The sequence below is a fragment of the Sander lucioperca genome, chromosome 1 (genome assembly GCF_008315115.2).
Source record: "Sander lucioperca isolate FBNREF2018 chromosome 1, SLUC_FBN_1.2, whole genome shotgun sequence".
NCBI classification, from domain to species: domain Eukaryota; kingdom Metazoa; phylum Chordata; class Actinopteri; order Perciformes; family Percidae; genus Sander; species Sander lucioperca.
The window spans coordinates 38,140,015-38,158,599 of NC_050173.1; the positions used below are offsets into that span (position 1 = coordinate 38,140,015).

General features: G+C 42.4%; 3 protein-coding genes across 12 annotated transcripts in view; 1 reads left to right on the plus strand and 2 right to left on the minus strand.

The window, feature by feature from the left end:
- Nucleotides 1-225: 225 nt before the first annotated feature.
- cltb (clathrin, light chain B) lies at nt 226-4,400 on the plus strand. 4 transcript variants are annotated; one of them, XM_031319605.2, is made up of 7 exons: nt 226-676; nt 1,154-1,200; nt 1,423-1,540; nt 1,738-1,849; nt 2,409-2,429; nt 2,901-2,954; nt 3,319-4,128. In XM_031319605.2, exons 1-7 carry the CDS (start codon nt 511-513, stop codon nt 3,488-3,490), a joined length of 690 nt encoding a protein of 229 aa, XP_031175465.1. In that variant the 5' UTR covers nt 226-510; the 3' UTR covers nt 3,491-4,128. The 4 variants fall into 4 exon arrangements, with proteins under 4 accessions (XP_031175465.1, XP_031175467.1, XP_031175466.1 ...); XM_031319607.2 differs by lacking the exon at nt 2,901-2,954 and having other exon boundaries at nt 227-676; XM_031319606.2 differs by lacking the exon at nt 2,409-2,429 and having other exon boundaries at nt 227-676.
- Nucleotides 4,401-5,018: 618 nt separating this feature from the next.
- Nucleotides 5,019-6,654, minus strand: higd2a (HIG1 hypoxia inducible domain family, member 2A). The gene is made up of 2 exons (XM_031319609.2): nt 6,397-6,654; nt 5,019-5,601 (listed from the first exon to the last, which is right to left on the minus strand). The coding sequence occupies exons 1-2, from the start codon at nt 6,581-6,583 to the stop codon at nt 5,438-5,440; spliced, it is 351 nt and encodes a 116-aa protein (XP_031175469.1). The 5' UTR covers nt 6,584-6,654; the 3' UTR covers nt 5,019-5,437.
- A 1,232-nt stretch (nt 6,655-7,886) lies between these two features.
- Nucleotides 7,887-18,585, minus strand: part of ankhd1 (ankyrin repeat and KH domain containing 1) — a 30,350-nt gene continuing 19,651 nt past the window's right edge. For 6 of the 7 annotated variants that reach the window (XM_031319604.2, XM_031319603.2, XM_031319602.2 and 3 more), the window contains exons 23-39: nt 18,059-18,272; nt 17,769-17,944; nt 17,196-17,358; nt 17,010-17,105; nt 16,779-16,895; nt 16,502-16,670; nt 15,812-16,008; nt 15,311-15,663; nt 14,942-15,094; nt 14,585-14,734; nt 11,593-13,165; nt 11,199-11,376; nt 9,709-9,834; nt 9,243-9,494; nt 8,929-9,113; nt 8,670-8,837; nt 8,321-8,516 (exon numbers count right to left, since the gene is read on the minus strand). In XM_031319604.2, coding sequence (XP_031175464.1) covers nt 8,457-8,516; nt 8,670-8,837; nt 8,929-9,113; nt 9,243-9,494; nt 9,709-9,834; nt 11,199-11,376; nt 11,593-13,165; nt 14,585-14,734; nt 14,942-15,094; nt 15,311-15,663; nt 15,812-16,008; nt 16,502-16,670; nt 16,779-16,895; nt 17,010-17,105; nt 17,196-17,358; nt 17,769-17,944; nt 18,059-18,272 — 4,330 coding nt within the window. In that variant the 3' untranslated portion in view covers nt 8,321-8,456. Of the gene's footprint in view, nt 8,517-8,669; nt 8,838-8,928; nt 9,114-9,242; nt 9,495-9,708; nt 9,835-11,198; nt 11,377-11,592; nt 13,166-14,584; nt 14,735-14,941; nt 15,095-15,310; nt 15,664-15,811; nt 16,009-16,501; nt 16,671-16,778; nt 16,896-17,009; nt 17,106-17,195; nt 17,359-17,768; nt 17,945-18,058; nt 18,273-18,585 lie in introns of all 7 variants that reach the window. The other variant, XM_031319597.2, reaches the window with a different exon arrangement.

Below are 18,585 nucleotides of genomic sequence, written 5' to 3' on the forward strand. Positions count from 1 at the left end.
TCCTGCTGAGTTACATGTTGTGTATGGAATGTATAATACTTATCCTTATTATTGGTATAACAGCAACGTTTAATACATCACTGATACTGTAGTTTTAGCTTTTGATCAAATGAATCTCAAGGCCTGGTGGGTGAACTAGTGACTAAAGAGATGCAGCAGATGGCCAGCAGATGGAGACAAACTACAACAAAAAGGAAATGGTACCCTCAGGGTGCTGCCCTGCTCCATCATCATCATCATCATCATCACAGTAGCTGAACAAGTGAAGAAATCATGAATCATCAGTGAGGGCCTTAAGTCGAAGCTTAGATTGTTTGTTACAGACGATTTAATTAATTGTTTGCCATATTGCATGCAGTAGTCTACTTGGAATAGCTGATAATCGAGTAAAATATTGAAGTTGTTTGTATAAACGTTGCAAAACTGGTGGCCTATTTTAGGGTCTTTTGACGTTAGCTAGCTAGCTAAACCTACCAAGCTCAGTTAAACTTGTAAACATTTTTGTGAAAGATGGCTGACAACGGTGCACATACGACTGAAGAGGACCCAGCCGCAGCCTTCCTGGCTCAGCAGGAGAGTGAGATAGCGGGGATAGAGAACGACGGCGAAGGGTTTGGGGCTCTGGAAGAAGCGGAGGTCGTACAGCAGTCTCAGCCGGAGCCGGTGGCCAACTATGGCAAGTTTGAGACTGAGCTAATGTCAAGCTAACGAGCTAACTAAAGCTAGCTACACACCGACAACGTTACGTTAGTAATTTCACAGCACGTCCTCCTGACGTTAGATATGTTAAACTAACGCTATGTTGCTAGCATTTTACTAGCACTGATTACGACCAAGCAAGTATATTAACGTTAACGTTATATAGCTAGCAAGTAGTAACTGAGCTTAATAATGTTCTCTAGCTAACTGTATACACCGGAAAAACCTGTCCTGTTAACTGTCAAAGCTGAAGCGATAAGTACCCAAACGGGTGCTGCTGCATTTCTGAGGTCGTAACTGTAACGTAAAGGTTTATCCTAAGAACAATGTGACACTGCCGTAGTAGCGAACATAAGTTGATAAGGAAGTAAGGGAAACTTAGCTAGCTAGCTAACTGGAAAACTCCAAGTAGTCCATTCTAACAATAAACTTTGTTTTCTTGTAACAATGTTAGACGGTTTCGGTGAGGAGCCTGCTACAGTGAATGGGGATATGTTTCAGGTGAGATATTATATTATAACCGAAGTCTATCTCGTTGTAGGCCTATGTGTGGTTGAGTTTGATTCTGAACACCATCAAATAATTTCATGTACTTTCCCTTTATTGTTTGTATTGGCATTCCTGTATGGTACGTTATGATGTAATGGATTTACCATCTACCCGGTATTTGGATCAAATAGCTTACGTTAGTTGTTAATGTAAATATTTAATGTCCTCCAAAAGGAGTCCAATGGCCCAACAGACAACTATGCAGCCATCGCCCAGGTGGATATTCAGAGGCAAGAGCCGGAGAGTTTACGCAAGTGGAGAGAGGAGCAGAAGACACGCCTTGAAGCATTAGGTGAACAAATTATTAATTAATAATACTGTGTAATGCACTTCCTACTTTGCAACTGTTAGTCCACTGTGGTTTTCTCATTTTGTTTGGCATATTTTTTCTGTTGACCTTTTAAGACAAATGATCAGTTCTTTTCCTCTATTTTTCCTCTTTTGAGGACTCTCTGACTGTGTTGTTATCTACTGTTGCTCCCTAACAAGACTCAGCATCAAAGGCAGCAGAGGCAGAGTGGAGAGAGAAAGCCAAAAAGGAGCTGGAGGACTGGCACGTACACCAGAATGAGCAGATGGAGAAGAACAAGGCCAACAACAGGTTAGTGTCTATGTCCTCTGTTAATGTGCAGAGAAGTAACAGTTGGTTTATCAATATGATGTGAGATGCCGTAGTCACTATGCTCAACACATTCTATTCCGATTAACAGCTCAAGTGTTGTATTTTGCAGATTGTAATTGTTCTTCTCAGTAGAAATCATTCAAAATTTAGTTTTTACTGTATATGTCAAGTCAGATGCAATGTGTGGCGACAGGAACACTATATTAACAAGACTCGATCACATTGTTTGATGCTAGGACGGATGGTCCGAAAGGGGTGGACTGATTGGTAATTGGTTGGTTGTGGAGTGAAATTGGTTAAGTTAGGGGAAGAATATCAGGGTATGCCAATCAGGGGCAGAGTGGGGCAGGTCATGCCTTCGCCTGTCTCTTCAGACCATTTATTCTAGCATCAACCCTGTGTAACGTCTGTCTACTACTTAAAAATGGTTATTGTAGTCTGGTTGCAGTCAGTGATGTATGTTATACTTACAAAAACATTGCAGCCTTTCCTTTTCTTGACCAAGCTAACCCCGTTCTTTTCTCACACTTTCCAACAGACTCTGTCCAAGTCTGGCACGGTATCACTCTGCATCTGTGGCTCTAGTTTTGGCCAGTTTCTCCCCCCTGTGTCTGTGAAAGTGCTGAGAGACAATCCTCTGATGAGATATTAGTCTAAAGCTGTGTGTCCAGTTAGAGTGCCTGGAAAACAAAACAGGAAGCTGGCTAGCTAGAAGGAATGCAAACAACAGGGAGCAAATGTCACAGTTTTTATCCACGCCACAGCCTAGCACCAAAGCAGTCTGTAGTTGCCTGAAATGCTTCGCCATTCCAAAGCTTGTTTATTAGAAACAGTGTACAGTAGACGGAAAGATTGTATTCATTAGTCCATTTTTTAAACCTTTTATTTCCACCTCATTAGAGCCGTTTCTCAGTTGCTTACATAATCCTTCTAATGCTGGCCCTAATTTGTCTCTGCTTGTTGTTTGACACTGAAACTGTTCTCCTTTCTCCTTATTTTTCCTGCTTTCTTGGCCTTGCCTGCATACTAGGATTGCTGACAAGGCTTTCTACAAACAGCCTAACTCTGATGTTATGGGCTTTGTGTAGGTTTAGAATTCTTATGCTTTTTAATGTTGTATGCCCTACCCCAGGAATTACTAGTTGATTTTCACCTGATGCATGCCAAAGCAATAAATTACCTGTCTGTTTTTGAAGGCCTAATTTGGAATTTCTTACAGTTTAATTTGATTGTTACATAGGCCATAAGTTGTTACAAAGTGTATGATTGGTATAAAGAAAGGCATGAAGTTATTGTGTACCTTGTGCATGGTGCTGTTCATGTGATTGAACTTTGTGGTTGAGCACCATGCTTGGGTCAGATGGGTTTGCTGTTATGGGAACTGTTGGGAAGTCCCTCTAATATTGCAACTCATTCATATCTTCCTCTGGTCTCCCTCCTACCCGCAGAGCATCGGAGGAGGCTTTCCTGGCTGAGAGCAATGGCGACAGTCCAGGATCCGAATGGGAGAGAGTAGCCCGTCTCTGTGACTTCAACCCGAAAACCAACAAACAGGCAAAGGATGTTTCTCGAATGCGTTCGGTCCTCATCTCCCTCAAACAGACACCTCTAGTTCGCTAGAGGAGGTCGCAGGGAGAATTTTGTTCTAGAGAACATTGCCTTTTCAGTTTTAACCTCACATTGCATCAGAAGAGTTTGTATGCCCTTTTCCATAAAATTCCTGATTTGTTTATAACCTTTGAAAACTTCCCGCCTTTCTTGATGATGATTATATTTATAATAATAACATACTTAACCCCACTCTCTTGTGAGAAGATGGACTACTCTATTGTTACGACACCCTTTGGCTGGTCAGTTTTATCACTGCTATACTTAAGAAAATATTGTTACTGTGTTTTAAACGATTCCCTTCCCCTTTTAACTTATAAATTATTAGGTCAGTTTTCTTGCATGCCTCTGCCAATATTTTGGATGCACAATTTTGGGTTGTTTTTATAAATTTGCATTTTGGTCGATGTCAAACACTCGAGCACTATTGCGTATTAGATTGTAACCACTTATGCCTCTCATCAATGTAAAATGATCAACAGTCTTTTTTCACATTCGTTGTACTATGTTTCCTGATTACCATATTTAACTTAGCTAGCATATTTTTCTCTTTCAAAATGCATAAGCTTGTGGCCTTTTTGATGTAGCTCTTACTCCAGTTTGAGTATTTAGCCAGATGGATTTCCTCTTTAATTAGGCAAGGTAGAAAAAAAAAAAGTCACAACCAAAGATCTAAATTTTCAGAGTTCACATGATTAACGATTTGTGCGATTTTTAATTTCTCTATTTTCTCATCAGAAGTTTTATGCACCATTATGTTTTTTAGATTTTTTTTTTTTTTTTTTTTAAACTAATCAATAAGGTGTCAGTTTCAACAGTAATGTCTGCACATTGTTTCACATGTTGCCTATTCGGACATAAGGAATACTGAAACAAGTGAATGTTAAAGGGGAACTGGAAAATAAAAAACAGTGGAGTATGATCACCGGAATTAATTTGTCCTTACATATTTTCCAGCAAAGAATGTGGCCATCTTAATGCCCCGGGCATAATCACTTGAATCCCAGTTTGTCCAGTTTATGTGTGAGGAGTTAAAATGATGTGTGGCCCGGTACAAACGCCCATCCTTAGATACTCGCAGACGCACATTGCTGAAGGCTGCTACTGTGAAATTGGAATTTGAGGGATTTACCCACAATTTTAAAAATTCAAATGTTAAAACAGACATGGGAAGTCTGAGAAGCAAGAACAAGTTTGCGGTGCAGAGCCACCATGCCTCAGCATAGGTAAAGTGATTTTACAAAGCGCTGTCACATTCCTAATACATGTGGAGCTCTGCTACTGAAGGGTTTAAGTGAAATTAAGTCTGTTGAGTGTTATGGTGGACATTGAGACTGGGCCTGTCTTGTCTAAAAGCCTCCTTCCATTTAGATCAACTCACCCAGCCCATTAATATAAAAACTATGTTCACAATGAATTTCCCTAATATGTTCCATCTTGTTTAAATCACCTGTTAAATAAAGGCTGTATATGGAGTAGATGTCACCTGAATACAGGTGTGAGTGTGGTGCTTTATCTCAAATACAAACAGGACACCAGCTTCAAATGAAAATGTATAATCAGGTGTTATATTGATTATTCAGTGACAATACATGGGAACATTTGAAATATAACCTTAAAGCACAAGAAGCATATAATTTATTATTTATCAGCGTTTTTTGCTTCAGTGTTATTATAGCGCAATAAAGGTCAAATCCAGCTTGCTGGTCTGGTACGGAGCCGGTTATACTTTGTTGTTCCATAGTGCTAGCCTGAAGCTTAAAATTTTATCACCATGAGCAATTTAGTTTTCAAACAATAAATAGTGTTGGCATTAACTAAATATCTGAACAATGCTTGAAACATGAATGCATTATTCAGTTCATTCAAACAGTAAAATCAGTTCACTTCCATGTTGGATCTGGTTCTGATTCCGAGTTGAATAGGCGGTGGCAGAGGTGTGGGATTGGTCCGTCTTCATTACTTGGATTTCACAGCTGTGGTAAAGACACCAACAATAATGGCAACTACAGTGAAGCCTTGAGCAAAGATACGTCCCCTCATCAACAGCTGGGACTGCCTGGTTTTCCCTTGATTGAAGGCACGGAGGCCATAAATCAGCGCTCCTGCTGTTCCCAAACAACCTGGAGAACACAAAGCAAATCACAACTTGGTGGTGACCAGATACTGTTATAGGTATATCGAGACACTTGTTCCCTATCATGGTCGAGATAAAGGATACCACGAAGACGCATTAATAGCGGTCAAGTCCCAACATTGAAGGTAAGTTCACCCAAAATTACCCTAGTCTAGCCATGCAGATAGTGGTTTCTGATGATATTTTAGATATCCTACATACAACACAATGGAGAACTATGGATTTTTTGGGGGTGAAAGTTTGTGAAACGCAATCGTATATTTATCCACAGACTTCACTGTCAGCAGTTTGGAGACTATTTAGAAATACTGTATACATTACAAAAGGAGGAAGGTATCGTCTAACCTCGTTATTGAAACAGACAGTGCATAATCATAGAAAAAGAAAAGACGTGTTTTGTGGTTCGGGTTACCTAAACCTTGAAAATAAAATCCAAGGGCACCTCGGCTCCTCACTTTTTGAAATTAAGGGTCGAACTACGCAGAAACATTGTTGACACGCCTTCAATTAAAAATATAAGCAGCAAGTCATTCATTAACGAGAGGCTCAAATGACATGTTCTGAGAAGTGACTAACAGTAGGTTAACGTCAGCTCCTTATCTCAGATTTTAGCATATAACGTTACGTAGTTTCTATTGCAGTTGAGTTTGGTTGAGCTTCCAATGCTAACGTAGAATTAGATATCATTAATTTGACCACACTTTAGAATAAAGGACGAGCTTTACTGCCTCGGTGCTGCACTTGTGTAACTTTGCTAGTGTTACAACCTTGTATAACTCACCTATTGGGACGAAAGGGTTCTCCTTTGTTTTTCTAATCAATTTTTCTTTGAAGGTCTCATCTTTGACTCTCGGCAAAGGGTTGAAGCCTTCGATAATCGGGGGCTCAGAAAAGTTAAACGGCACGAGTGCCGGTGGCGATGATTTAGGTGTTTGCTCAGGGACCGCTGGTGCTGTAGCTGCCGCCATGTCTACCTCCAAACCATTGATGAGCTGCCTGCGGAACTAGACTTCCGGTTACATTTGCTCTCAGACTTCACAATAAAAGTCCTGATATTTTAAACGTCATGAATGAAAACATGGTCAGCGGCATCTCCTGGCGTCTTCTATGTATGCATTGTGCACTGCACACAATATATAAAAAACTAAATAAATTTTAAAATGTCAATGTTCATCAAAGTGCACTTCTCTATAGTATGAACAATTGTGTCCAACATCAATGAAAGAGCATGGGGATCTACCAATTCCCAAATCCCATGTAATATCTTCAATATAGCATAAATCGTGACTCCTTATTAGCAACTGTTGTTCCAAAAGTAAGAACTAACCATTACATTCAGAATATGACCTAGCCCTACTATCCACTGGTCAATTGGCATTTATTTTCTAGTGCCAGTCCTTCAGTGACAGAGGTAGTAGTACGATTTAACTAAGGCACTGTAATCTATGGTGTCCTAGGATGTCCTAGGATGTCCTACATCTCTCTCTCTCTCTCTCTCTCGATAGATAGATATCGATATAGATATCGATAGATAGATATCGATATAGATAGATATCGATAGATATCTATCTATATCTCTATCTATATATCTATATATATATATATATCTATCTATATATCTCTCTTATCTCTATATCTCTCTATCTATATATATATATATATATATATATCTATATATCTCTCTTATCTCTATATCTCTCTATCTATATATCTATATATCTATCTATATATCTCTCTTATCTCTATATCTCTCTATATATCTATATCTATATATATATATAGATATATATCTCTATATATCTATATATATCTATATATATCTCTATATATCTATATATATCTCTATATATATCTATATATCTATATATCTATCTATCTATCTCTATATATATATATATATATCTATCTATATATCTATATCTATATCTATATATCTATATCTATATCTATATGTATATATCTATATATCTATATGTATATATCTATATATCTATATATATATATCTATCTATCTATATCTATATCTATCTATATCTATATAAATAAATAAATAAATAAATAAATAAATAAATAATCTGATGGTTCTTTAAGGCCAATTTTGCATAAATAAAAGGCAGCTCTCAAGACTGCACAATGACTCCAGCTGTAAAGAGGACTGTCAAAAAAGCCAAAAATGACATTACTCATTAGATGAAATGTGTACCAAGTCTTGATGTCAGTTGAAGTCAAAACATGAAAGGGTAGAGAATGTTTTATAAAAACACACAAATATATTTTTCAATCTTTTTATTGAATATTAAGGTAAATATTTCACATTAATACAGGCTACATAAAGTAGAGCCACTATACGACATGAAATTTACTCTCATTTTAACCCTTTTTAGTATGTAAACAATTATACATGTATTTACCACTCTAAAAGGTTCTGATTTCTCTCTCTTTAGGTAATCATCTAGTTCTGGGCCAAGTTTAAATAGCTACTTCATGTTGAGCCCCCTGCAGCCCAAGAACGGTGTATGCGGGTTTAAGTCAAAATCGCTAAACTACGCAGAGAATGGATCCTGTTGAACAGGTGATTGCGCATGTTTGTTTGCATCATCGGGAGACTGATAACAGCTCTCGCCCAATTTCCTCTTTATGTTTGAGATAGGCACATCAAAGAATGGCGTCAAGAGAACTTCCAATTCTTCAACCTCTGCTCTGCACTCTCAGGTCACTACTAAAGTTAACAAGTTGTACATTTTTCTTTTTTCGTTGTCTTATTCGGTCATATTTGTCAGTTGGTATTTGATGTTTGCGCTGTGGGTCATGCTGTGTGCGTTTGATTGCTGTGGACGCTGTCTAGTTGACGTGGTTCAGGTGCACATTGCCCACATGAGGTGCCCAAGTACCAGGCCACACCTGAGGGGAGAGACACCAATAAGGGGTAAATGTTAGAACGACTGTAGTCAATATTATATTCTATGTATCTCACTAATGGCAGAAATGCAAGCCTGACAGTTTAACTCCAAGCATATGATTAGACAGCATGGGTATAATACAAAAGGACATTACCTGCTGTTGTGGGTCAGAGTTATCTGCATTGTTTGGGACCACTTTGATAATTGGGCTCCATGCAGGGTCACTAGCGTGCAAACCATTGTACATCGGTCCCCCTGGCCCCTCTGCCATGGGAGGATGAGGGGGCAGCATAGTTCCTCCATACATTGACATAGGCATCCCCTGAACAGGCAACAACATGTAATTGTTAAAAGATGTGTACAAATGAGGAACGGGGGATAAAATAATCTGCAGAGCTATGGCTTTGTGTTACCTTTGGGAAGTCCATGTAACTGTTGGGCAAATGCTGATGCTGGTGGTAGTTGTTAGCAGGGTTTGCAATGCCTGTGTCATCCTGCTCCATGGGCTGGTGCTGAGAGAAGGCTGACTGCTCTGCCTGCAGCTGAGGGTGCATCATGTGGCTGCTCATCAGGGGCTGGGACCAACCAGACATGGCCTCTGTATCAAGACACACAGAGGGCTGGCAGTAGTAACTATGTGGTTGTGTTTAACTCACGCTTTCTATTAATTCTAACAAACAAAAAAGGACAAACAAAATACCACATCAAAATGTGCATTTGTTCTTACCCGAAGCACTGCCGACCCCAAATGACCAAATGCCTCCCTGTCCAACAGATGCCGTGTAGCTGGTGGTGAGGAGAGGTGGGTTGACAGAACCCGTCTGCCTGATCCTTGCCAGTCGCTCTGTGCCGATGGGTGGGGGAACCTTCCGGTCCTGCTGCGAGGAGCTGCCTTGCTTAGGCTGGGGAGGAGGGGGCACAGCTGAGGTGGAAAGGGCAGAGGAGGACACCGTAGATGGAGGTGGGGCAGGAGACTCACCTGGTGAAGAAGAGACAGTACAGGAAGAAATAGTTAGGGGCAAATCAGATTTACACATATGAGTATATAAAGTATTGCTAAAAGCAGGAAAAAAAAAATAAAAAAATGACGCCAATATAAAAAGATCCGTTTTTTTCAAGTCTAAATTGATCATTTTAACTAGAAAAGTTAAAAGAAAATCCCAATGAAAACAAGAAGATTGTGAGCCTATTACCTGACGTGGATGCACTCCATGGATGAGGGGAAAAGTGCTGTCTGCTGAATGAGGGTGTGCCAACTCCTGTATGACCGTGCAGATACACAGGGCTGCCAGTGATACTGGTGGCATAGCTGGTCAACGCTGTGGGTGCAGACAATTAAAGAGACAGCTCATTATTGAGCACATCAGAAAGAAAACTGTACCTCAAAAATTCACCTTAACCATGGTCTCATTTGGTGGGAAAATTTGAAATAAATAGAGTTGGGGGGTGGGGGGGAATATTCACCTTACTAAAAAAACACAAGGCCTTTTGTTGAGACATGTTTACTATGCTGCCTTTTTTATCACATGTATATGATTACTGTTAATAACCCCTATTTTGATGCAGTTAATTCAGTTAGGTTCCTCTTAAAAACCGATTCCTGTAATTAACCCAGTAGGGCTGCAACAACGAATCGATAAAATTCGATTATTAAAAAAGTTGGCAACGAATTTCATTATCGATTCGTTGCGTCGCGCGACACGCCACTCAGTCGCGGAGATTGCAATTGAGTTGAGTGCCGTGCGGTGCGGTGCGGCGTGGAGCGAAAGAAGAAAAAAGAGCAGAGCGGGGGTAGAGGAAATACGGAGAGAGACCGGACCCTTAACATTGTTCTGAAACACATGGCGGAGGCAGAGAAATCAGACCCAAGTCATCCAAGGTGTGGAGCATTCACACTAAATAAATCAAAAACGTGTTAATTGCAAGATAAGCAAAAGCGACGTGGCATGGCACGGGCGCACCACGGTGATGATTCAGCACCTAAAACGTAAATGTGTTGGAGTCCTTGATGAGGAGGAAGGGAGTTCAACAGCAGGGTAAAGTCACTACACAATCCTACTTTTGTTCCGTTTTGAAGTGAGGAACGTAACGTCCCTCTTCTGGTGCTGGTGTGGTGGTTACTCGTTATCCAGCTGACTAGCATGACAAGCTAGCATTAGCTCGTTAACAGTAGTAAAGCAGGACTAAAGACACGTTTTTATTCACTCGCCTTTTTTGGCCCATTAATTTTTCAATATATTTTCATATATATATATATATATATATATATATATATATATATATATATGTGTGTGTGTGTTGTACTTTTTAATTTCATTTTAAAGTTCTTTTATAGCACTTGGACAAACTTGTACAAATGAACTTAACTTGCACTTACTACAATGATGGTAATAATTTAATGAATAAGCTTCAAGTGTGTGTGTGTGTGTGTGTGTGTGTGTGTGTGTGTGTGTGTGTGGTCTGTATCTGCTCTTTGAGTTACTTACCTTTACACAACTATTAACTAAAACAACAAGTATGTATTGAGTTGATGTAAATTAATGCTTTTGTTTTTTTTATCCGATTAATCGAAAAAATAATCGACAGATTAATCGATTATTAAAATAATCGTTAGTTGCAGCCCTATAACCCAGTTAAATAAACATCACAATGAGCTTGTATATACTACAATAAACATTCATACCGATGGGGCTGTTGACCATCCTCTGTGAGGCAGAGCGGTAGCCAGGGGCTTTGGAGCTGTCTGGAGGAGGTGGGGGCATCATATTCTCCATCTGGCCCATGTAGGCTGGTGGGGCTGAGTATGACTGCTCTGATCGAGTCGGCAGATGGCATGCACCCCACACCTGATTGTTTCCAACCTGCAAGGCGAGACAAAGTTGTAATTACTGAGTGTGGTATTATTGATCTTATGGAACGGCAAGGAGGCCATGACAGGAGCCATGACATTTGGACCGTTTAGTTTATTCAGCTACTTAAACTCCTTCTGTATCATTTAAAGTCGCTAGATAAGAACAGCTAAAAGTAAAACAAGATGTCAGGGTAATGTTTATATTATAAATGTTACTTCAACTCACCTGGTTATTGTTATCAAAGATGCTGCTGAAGTTGAAGAGGCCTGCAGGACCGAAGTTGGGGGGTATCTGCTGAGGCTTGCCTGCATTGGCCACATGCTGCATCTGGGAACCGTTCATCATCCCCAGGTTAGCAGAGACCTGAAGGGAACCTTGAGCCTGGGCTTGAGCTTGGTTCTGGGCTTGTGGAGGCAAAGTTGTCGACTGGGACGTTTGGTTTTGGGTCTGCTTCGGGGGTTCTTGCTGAGCATTGAAGGGCACAAACACAGATTGTTGTTGCTGCTGCTGCTGCTGTTGTTGCGGCTGCTGCTGTTGTTGCTGCTGCTGCTCAGTAAGCGAATAGTAAGGCCCTGGTGGCTGCATACGATGGGAGACTCTGGGCGCAGGGGCTGAGAAGTGGGGTACAGTGTTGTTGGGGTGTGCAACATTGTGTGAGAGGACAGGAGGAGGTGCTGAGGGGTGGTGGGAGCTCGGCTGTGGGTTGAGGAGGGGTGGCGGAGCCTCTGTGGATGGTACAGAGGAGGGAGGAGGAGGTAACTGCTGTCGAGGCTCTGGCTTGGGAGGTAAAGCCATGGCAGGGGCAGTGAAACCCACAGAGTTGATGCTCTCGCTGACAGAAACAGCCTGGTGTTCTGAAGATAGAGAGGGCTTCTCTTTACCAAGAGAGGCAACAGCACTGGACTCTGTTTTAGTTAGCTGGATGGGGGGCTGTGAGATAGGTCCGACTGACTGCGGAGGGGCATTAGCGGTAGTTGTAGTGGAACTGTGATGTGCAGGAGAACCAGTGCCTCGTACTGCATTGCCGCCACTAGTAGAAGTAGCCGCGACAGACACAGGGATGACACCAGCAGGCTTGGGGTCAGGGGCGAAGAGCTGTTTTCTGACAGAGGAAGGAGTGGGGATGCTCGGCTGGGGATTGTATGGAGTAGGATTAGGGGTATGAGGCGAGGCTGTAGATGTGTTAGGTGCGCTGGTGGTGGCGGTGGTCGTGACTGAGGATCCTGAGCTGGCTGAGTTGCTGTGCTCACTATGGGTCGAGTTGGTTCTGGCCTGGCCTCCAGTGCTGTTGGTTCCTCCATTGTGCTTGGGGGAGCTGTTAGCACTGCCGGGACTCACAGGACGCACAGGGAAGGATCCCCAGGTGCTGGCGGCGGGAGAGAAGGTGCCACCAAACTGGGCCATGGGTAGACGAGGGTGTCTGATCTGGTGCATGGTCTGAGCAGCTAGTAGAGCCAGCTGAGGGTGGGCGTACGCCAAGGGCAGAGACACAGGGAAGGGCTGTCTGACATTTGATGACAGTCCCTTCCCAATCTTTCCCCCGGCCTGAGAGGAGGGTGAAGAGGAGGATGAAGAGGGCTGGAACGAGACGCCTGTGGAGACCAACGAGCTCAGGGATTTTGGCCCAGTGGTTGAACCGCTGGTGGGCCCTGTGGTACTGGGGAAGGAAGCTGGGGTCATTTTAGAGCCTGGGGCTCTGATGTGATTCCGGGGGATCAGATCTTCAAGCTCTTTGGCTGGATCTTGGATTAGAGCATTGATCAGCTGGACTGCATACCTTGTAGACTCTGTCCCTCCTCTGAAACAACAAAGCACACTTCATTCAGACTACGTTCTTGTGTTAAAAAGTATAACGTATCAAAAGTGATGACCTAATTCAGCCTGATAAAGTTTTGTGATGGACCAGAGCACAACAAAAAAAAGTTTTAGTGATGAAGTGCAAGTATGGTCTCTTTTTCGGTCCTCACTTTGGAGTATTTTGCACAGCATAGTTAATGGCATTCAGTTAACCAAAACACTGTTTATCCAATTGGCTGCAGCACATGCCGTTATTAGAACCACTGCTGGTATGTAAAGCCATTGGTCTACTAACCTTAGTTTCTCAATGCACGGGAAATGCTTTGAGCCATGTACTAGCAATAGCAAACGTTTACTGTCTACACCATAACAATGGCGGACCAAGATGCAGGCACCACATCCGCAAAGGCCTACTGACGAAACCCATTCATTGGTTGCAGCCAGTGCGAGTGGAAGCCAGCTGGCCTGATCAACAGTTGATAGAAGTCTCTGCTCTGCGTGAGGAACTGAGTCTATGTTCCCCAACACTGGTGTTGAGACAGTGACTTTTTTGTGTGTGAAATTTGTTCTTAACCTTATAGGCCTAAGAGGGCTGATGATTTTATGGATTTGCTCAGAAAACGATTTTTTGGAGAGTTTATCGACAGTTTTGAGACAATTGACCATTTTTTTGTGAGAAGTGATTTGTCGAAAAATTGAAAGCCTAAGGCTCACAAACTTTCTTGGAGATAGGTTATACATTTCCAATCTCAAATTGTTCATGTTTTGCATTGTCTTCATTCAATTTCTGAGAACATGCCAGCGCGACGGCTTTGCTGTGGTTTTATGGCCACACCTAGAGGACATGCAACAGCGTTACGTTGCCATCTCCTGTCTTGGTAATGCTCCACACATTTCGGATACAGTGTGCCTGTTTGCTCCAGGGGAAAAAAAATCATGTCATGTCACACTATTGACTTATGTAAAATCTGGGGTTTTTCCATACACATTCACAATTTAAAAAAAAAAGTTAGTGTCAGCTCTTGCACTCAAATGGCACTTAGACTCTAGCATTGCTACATGACTATATGTCCTGACATGTCAAGTGTGAAGTTGTTTGGATATGCAGTTCTCGAAAAAAGCTGCAAGCAGCAATGCCACCGTTCCAAACAGTTTTGAACGGGCACTGCACTAGTTAAATGCTAAAAAAGAGTAAAGAGGATGAGATGTAAAGAGGATAGGAACATTTAACTTCCCTGAATTCTACAAATCCACTTGTCCCCATATTTTAAAACAAGTGTTGGACTGTTGCACTGTAGGACTAGCCCAGTGGGAATGAATGACATCATCCAGAAGGGGCTGACATGCTTTATGCAACTAACCAGCTGTTATACACAAGCTGCAGTGCTGTTTATAGTCCACCAGAGGGCATTATTTTTACCTTATGGTGATCATCCTCTCCCCGTTCTTGTCCTTCTGTTTGTCTACGTCAATGTGAGCTCCTGTCACGTCCTGGATGGCTGTGATGTTGCAGCCACCTCGGCCCATGATCCGAGACACAACGGAGGCTGGCACAGATAGCTTCTTTGATCTTCAAAAGAAATTTAATTATTTGTGCAGCTATACTGGCAGATGTTAACACTACTGAAGGTCATTTCCATTTAACTGATACCCTCAAACCAAACAAGTTTTGTTTTATCTTACAAACGTGTGCACATTAAGTAAGACGTGGCCATGTCAATCAAAACCCTGTGAAAAGGTTGCAATGCTCTCACATAAAATTAAACAAACAACTGACCTTCTGACCACTTCCTTCCAACCTTCTTCTCTCTTCTGGCCTCTCTTGGGGCTTGTGAGGCTGAGCTTACTGTTGGGTGAGGTGATGGGAAGAGCCATGGTCTTGAATGGAGAGGGTAAGCAGTTTGAGGTGGAGTCGCTCATGTCCAGAGCTCTGTGACAAAACCGGCAAAATAACGACGATATAAACCGTTACCTGTCATGTTGTTGACACTTGGAAACTGTTCTGAAATAAGCTAGAGGTTGAAGTCAGAATGCAAGTCTGCGATTTAACAAAACGTACTGCATATAGCTCACACATAAAATAGCATTTTGTTATTAGCTTGTTCTCCCTAGATGATAAATGTGCACTGCTCCATAAGGGACTCACTTTTGCGTTGGTTTTGAGATGGAGACTGTGACCTTGTTGTCCAGCTTGCCGTCAGCCTGCGGCTGAGGACAGTGTCTCTTCTCTAGGCCGCGCAGGAGGCCTTGGGCTGCTCCTGAGGAGGGGACTGAAGAGGAGGACGAGGAGGAGGAAGAGGAGGAGGAGGAGGCGGAGGAGGTAAGGTCAGGGAGGTAGTTGAGCTCCTGACTCTTGCCGCCGCTGCTGCTGCTCTCACTGGCACAGTCGGTGCTATCCAAGGGGTCAGAATCGCTGTTACCGCCCGTCGCTCCCCCTCCCCCACCCCGTGGCTCACCGTGGATCTTGTTCTTGTCAGCCTTGTGCTGTGCTAGTGCAACCTAGAGGGAAGACACGTGCACAGACGCCATCGTATTGTGTTTTTTGCATAGATAGAGAGACATTTAATCTCGAGAATAAAATCTACGAAGCACGTTATGAAATCGGCAAAGACAAACAATACCATTGACAAAAAGCAGTAGTGCTCACCTGCGGATCCTGTAATATGATGGGTTCATTGGGCGAGTCCTTGGTCTTGTTCTTTTTGTTCTTGCGATTGGTGCTTGGGGTAGTGGCCACGCTCGCTCGCTTCTTACCAAAAGCTGTAGTGAAAGTGGTGGAGGTGGCAGATATGCCGATGGTGGTGGTGGTGGTTGCACTCGGAGGATCAATAGGAACCTCTTCTTCTAAAGGGGGGGGGGGGGTAAAATTCAAACAGGAACATTTACCAGCCACGTAATTCTAGTACAATATTACTAAGTAGGGCTGGGCGATAGAGAAAATCAAATATCACGATATTTATGACCAAATACCTCAATATCGATACAGCTACGATATTGTAGTGTTGACTATTGGTGTTTTCACAAAATATTTACACAATGAGATTTTTGATAAATAATCATCAGTAATGTGGATATAATGACTAAGTGGGTAAACGCAAATCATATAACAGTTACAACAGTCTGGTAAGTTCAGAAAATGACATCACTTTACTGTAATGCAGCCTTTAAAACCAGGAAAAGACAACACTTATGCCATATATTACGACAATATCTAGTCTCATATCACGATAGATATAATATCGATGTATTGCCCAGCTCTATTACTAAGTATATAAAATAAAACTCAAAAACAATTATGCAGTCTCTAAATGTATAGCAAAAGTCATAAAAAGGTTACCGTCAGCTGAGTCCTCCTTCTGCTCCAGCATCTCAGAGAAGTCATCCTTGGTTTTCTGGCCCTCCTCTTCCTCTTGCTTTCTCTTCTGCTCCTCCTTCTTCTTCTTGCGTTTCTCCTTACGCTTCTCACGTTTAGCAGCCAGGGCCTGCTTCTTGCTCTCCTCTCGGGACTGTCGAGCACAACACAGAGTTGTATAAAAACCATGTTTGTCCACATCCACTGTATGTATTTAGAATGCGTTAACCTCCCAAAGCACAGCCATGGGGTCTGACATTACCTTCTCCAAGTCTAGCTCCTTAAGGAGAATGCTAGCATTCTTGTTGGCCTCGGCTGCTTGCTGGTCTTTGGCTTTGACAATGGTCTCCATGCACTGGTGGCACTTCTTCAACAGCTCCTGCAACAAAGGGAAACCAGCAGCTGGAGTTACAGCTCTGCTTAACATCTGTAATAGCTCTGCCAATTCCAATAGATGAGGCAGACTTATGACTGAAAAAGAAAACCAACATACCTTGTCAGCGATGGTGGCGATATATCTCATGCACTCAATGTCTGATGGGAATTGGTTGACCTCTTTCACAAGATACTGCACCACCTTCACATGACCCTGAAATGTTAAGTAAAATGGTTAGGAACCAGAGGCTTGCTAAAGTGTAGCGTAACACACTCAAATTCAGGGTTTTGGAAAACTTTGCACCTTGCGAAACGCAGCCATGAGTGGGGTAATCTTGCGGTTATCGGCTGCATCCACATCAGCACTGGCATGAACTAAGAGCTGGACCACGTCAAAATGACCGCCATTTGCCGCTAGCCAGAGAGGAGTGTTCCCTTTCTTGTTTCGTACATCGATATGGGCACCCCTGCAAAGACAGGAAGACGTGTTGCCTTAAGGAGTCACATAAAGGCATTGCAGCTAAAAGGGCTGGGAGATAAGACATGTACATGGATGAATCTATGGGCGATGCCCGATTTAAATAACCAAAGTAAGGGTGCCTTTATATTTCTGCCTCACCAGCATTCAAAGTGTAAAACATGATGTGAAAAAGCACCATCTGTAGTTGCATTGAAACCAGCAATATGGGGCTTTGTTCACAGACCGCCTGTGCCAGCACAATGCCCTACACAAGCATCAAACTACTCACCGGCAGGAAAATGCTGACCTATTGCCCAGCCTAAGCAGCTAAATCACTCAACAACAGGAGCGACTGAGGATTACATCATAATAAAAACTAGAATATGGTTCTGTACAGTAACACCCAAAAGCACTTACCTGTTGATAAGCAGCTCACAAAACTTGTAGTGGCCCTTGTCAGCAGCAATGGTGAGGGCAGTGTCTCGGGATGAGGGAACAGGGGGAGCGTTGACATCGGCGCCTTTGTCCAGAAGCACTCGGCCCACCTCTGCATAACCTCCTGAGGCTGCCTCCATCAGAGGAGTAAGACCAGTCTGCATGACACGAGAAGTTACTTAGCATGATGGCCAGCTGCATCGTGGGCTCGCCAGTGTGGGCCCGCAATATTGACAAATGTATTCATTATGTCTGGAAACTGGAAATCTCACCTTAGCGCGGTGCTCTACGTTGGCCTTGCGATCTAGCAGCAGACTGACGACCTCAGCCCGCCCCTGGAAGCAGGCTAGAGTCAGAGCTGTGTTTCTGTTGGTCTCAATCTGGGCGTTGATGTCCGAGCCCATATCTAGCAACAGCTTCACTGCCGGTACATGACCATTCATGGCTGCCAGCATCAGAGGAGAGATTCCCAGCTTACTACCAGTCCTGGTGAGGGAGTAAATGAATAAAAATGTTTAGAGACCAAAAACCAAAATAAAACATGTAACTGTTTAATGTGCTCTGAGAAGCATAACATGGATCACCTAATATTTGTCTTGGTTTCAGTAAACATTGTTTTATTGCAATTTAACTTTACATGTATTTTCACTTTTTGCAAATCAGCATTTAACAAAGTAGCAGCTGCTATAGAGACTTGGTTTTCAAGTTACAGCCTTACTCTTTCCTCACTCCTTATTTCTAACAGAGTTAATCACTATGCTATTACGTTTGGGTGCGGCTAAATCCCAAAGGTACATTT

Coding starts and splice junctions, on each gene's coding strand:
- higd2a (XM_031319609.2), bottom strand. CDS start 6,583: ATGGCGGCAGCTACAGCACCAGCGGTCCCTGAGCAAACACCTAAATCA. Junction 5,602..6,396: donor GAACCCTTTCGTCCCAATAG/GTGAGTTATACA, acceptor TGTGTTCTCCAG/GTTGTTTGGGAACAGCAGGA.
- cltb (XM_031319605.2), top strand. CDS start 511: ATGGCTGACAACGGTGCACATACGACTGAAGAGGACCCAGCCGCAGCC. Junction 1,541..1,737: donor GACACGCCTTGAAGCATTAG/GTGAACAAATTA, acceptor CTCCCTAACAAG/ACTCAGCATCAAAGGCAGCA. Junction 1,850..2,408: donor AAGAACAAGGCCAACAACAG/GTTAGTGTCTAT, acceptor ACTTTCCAACAG/ACTCTGTCCAAGTCTGGCAC.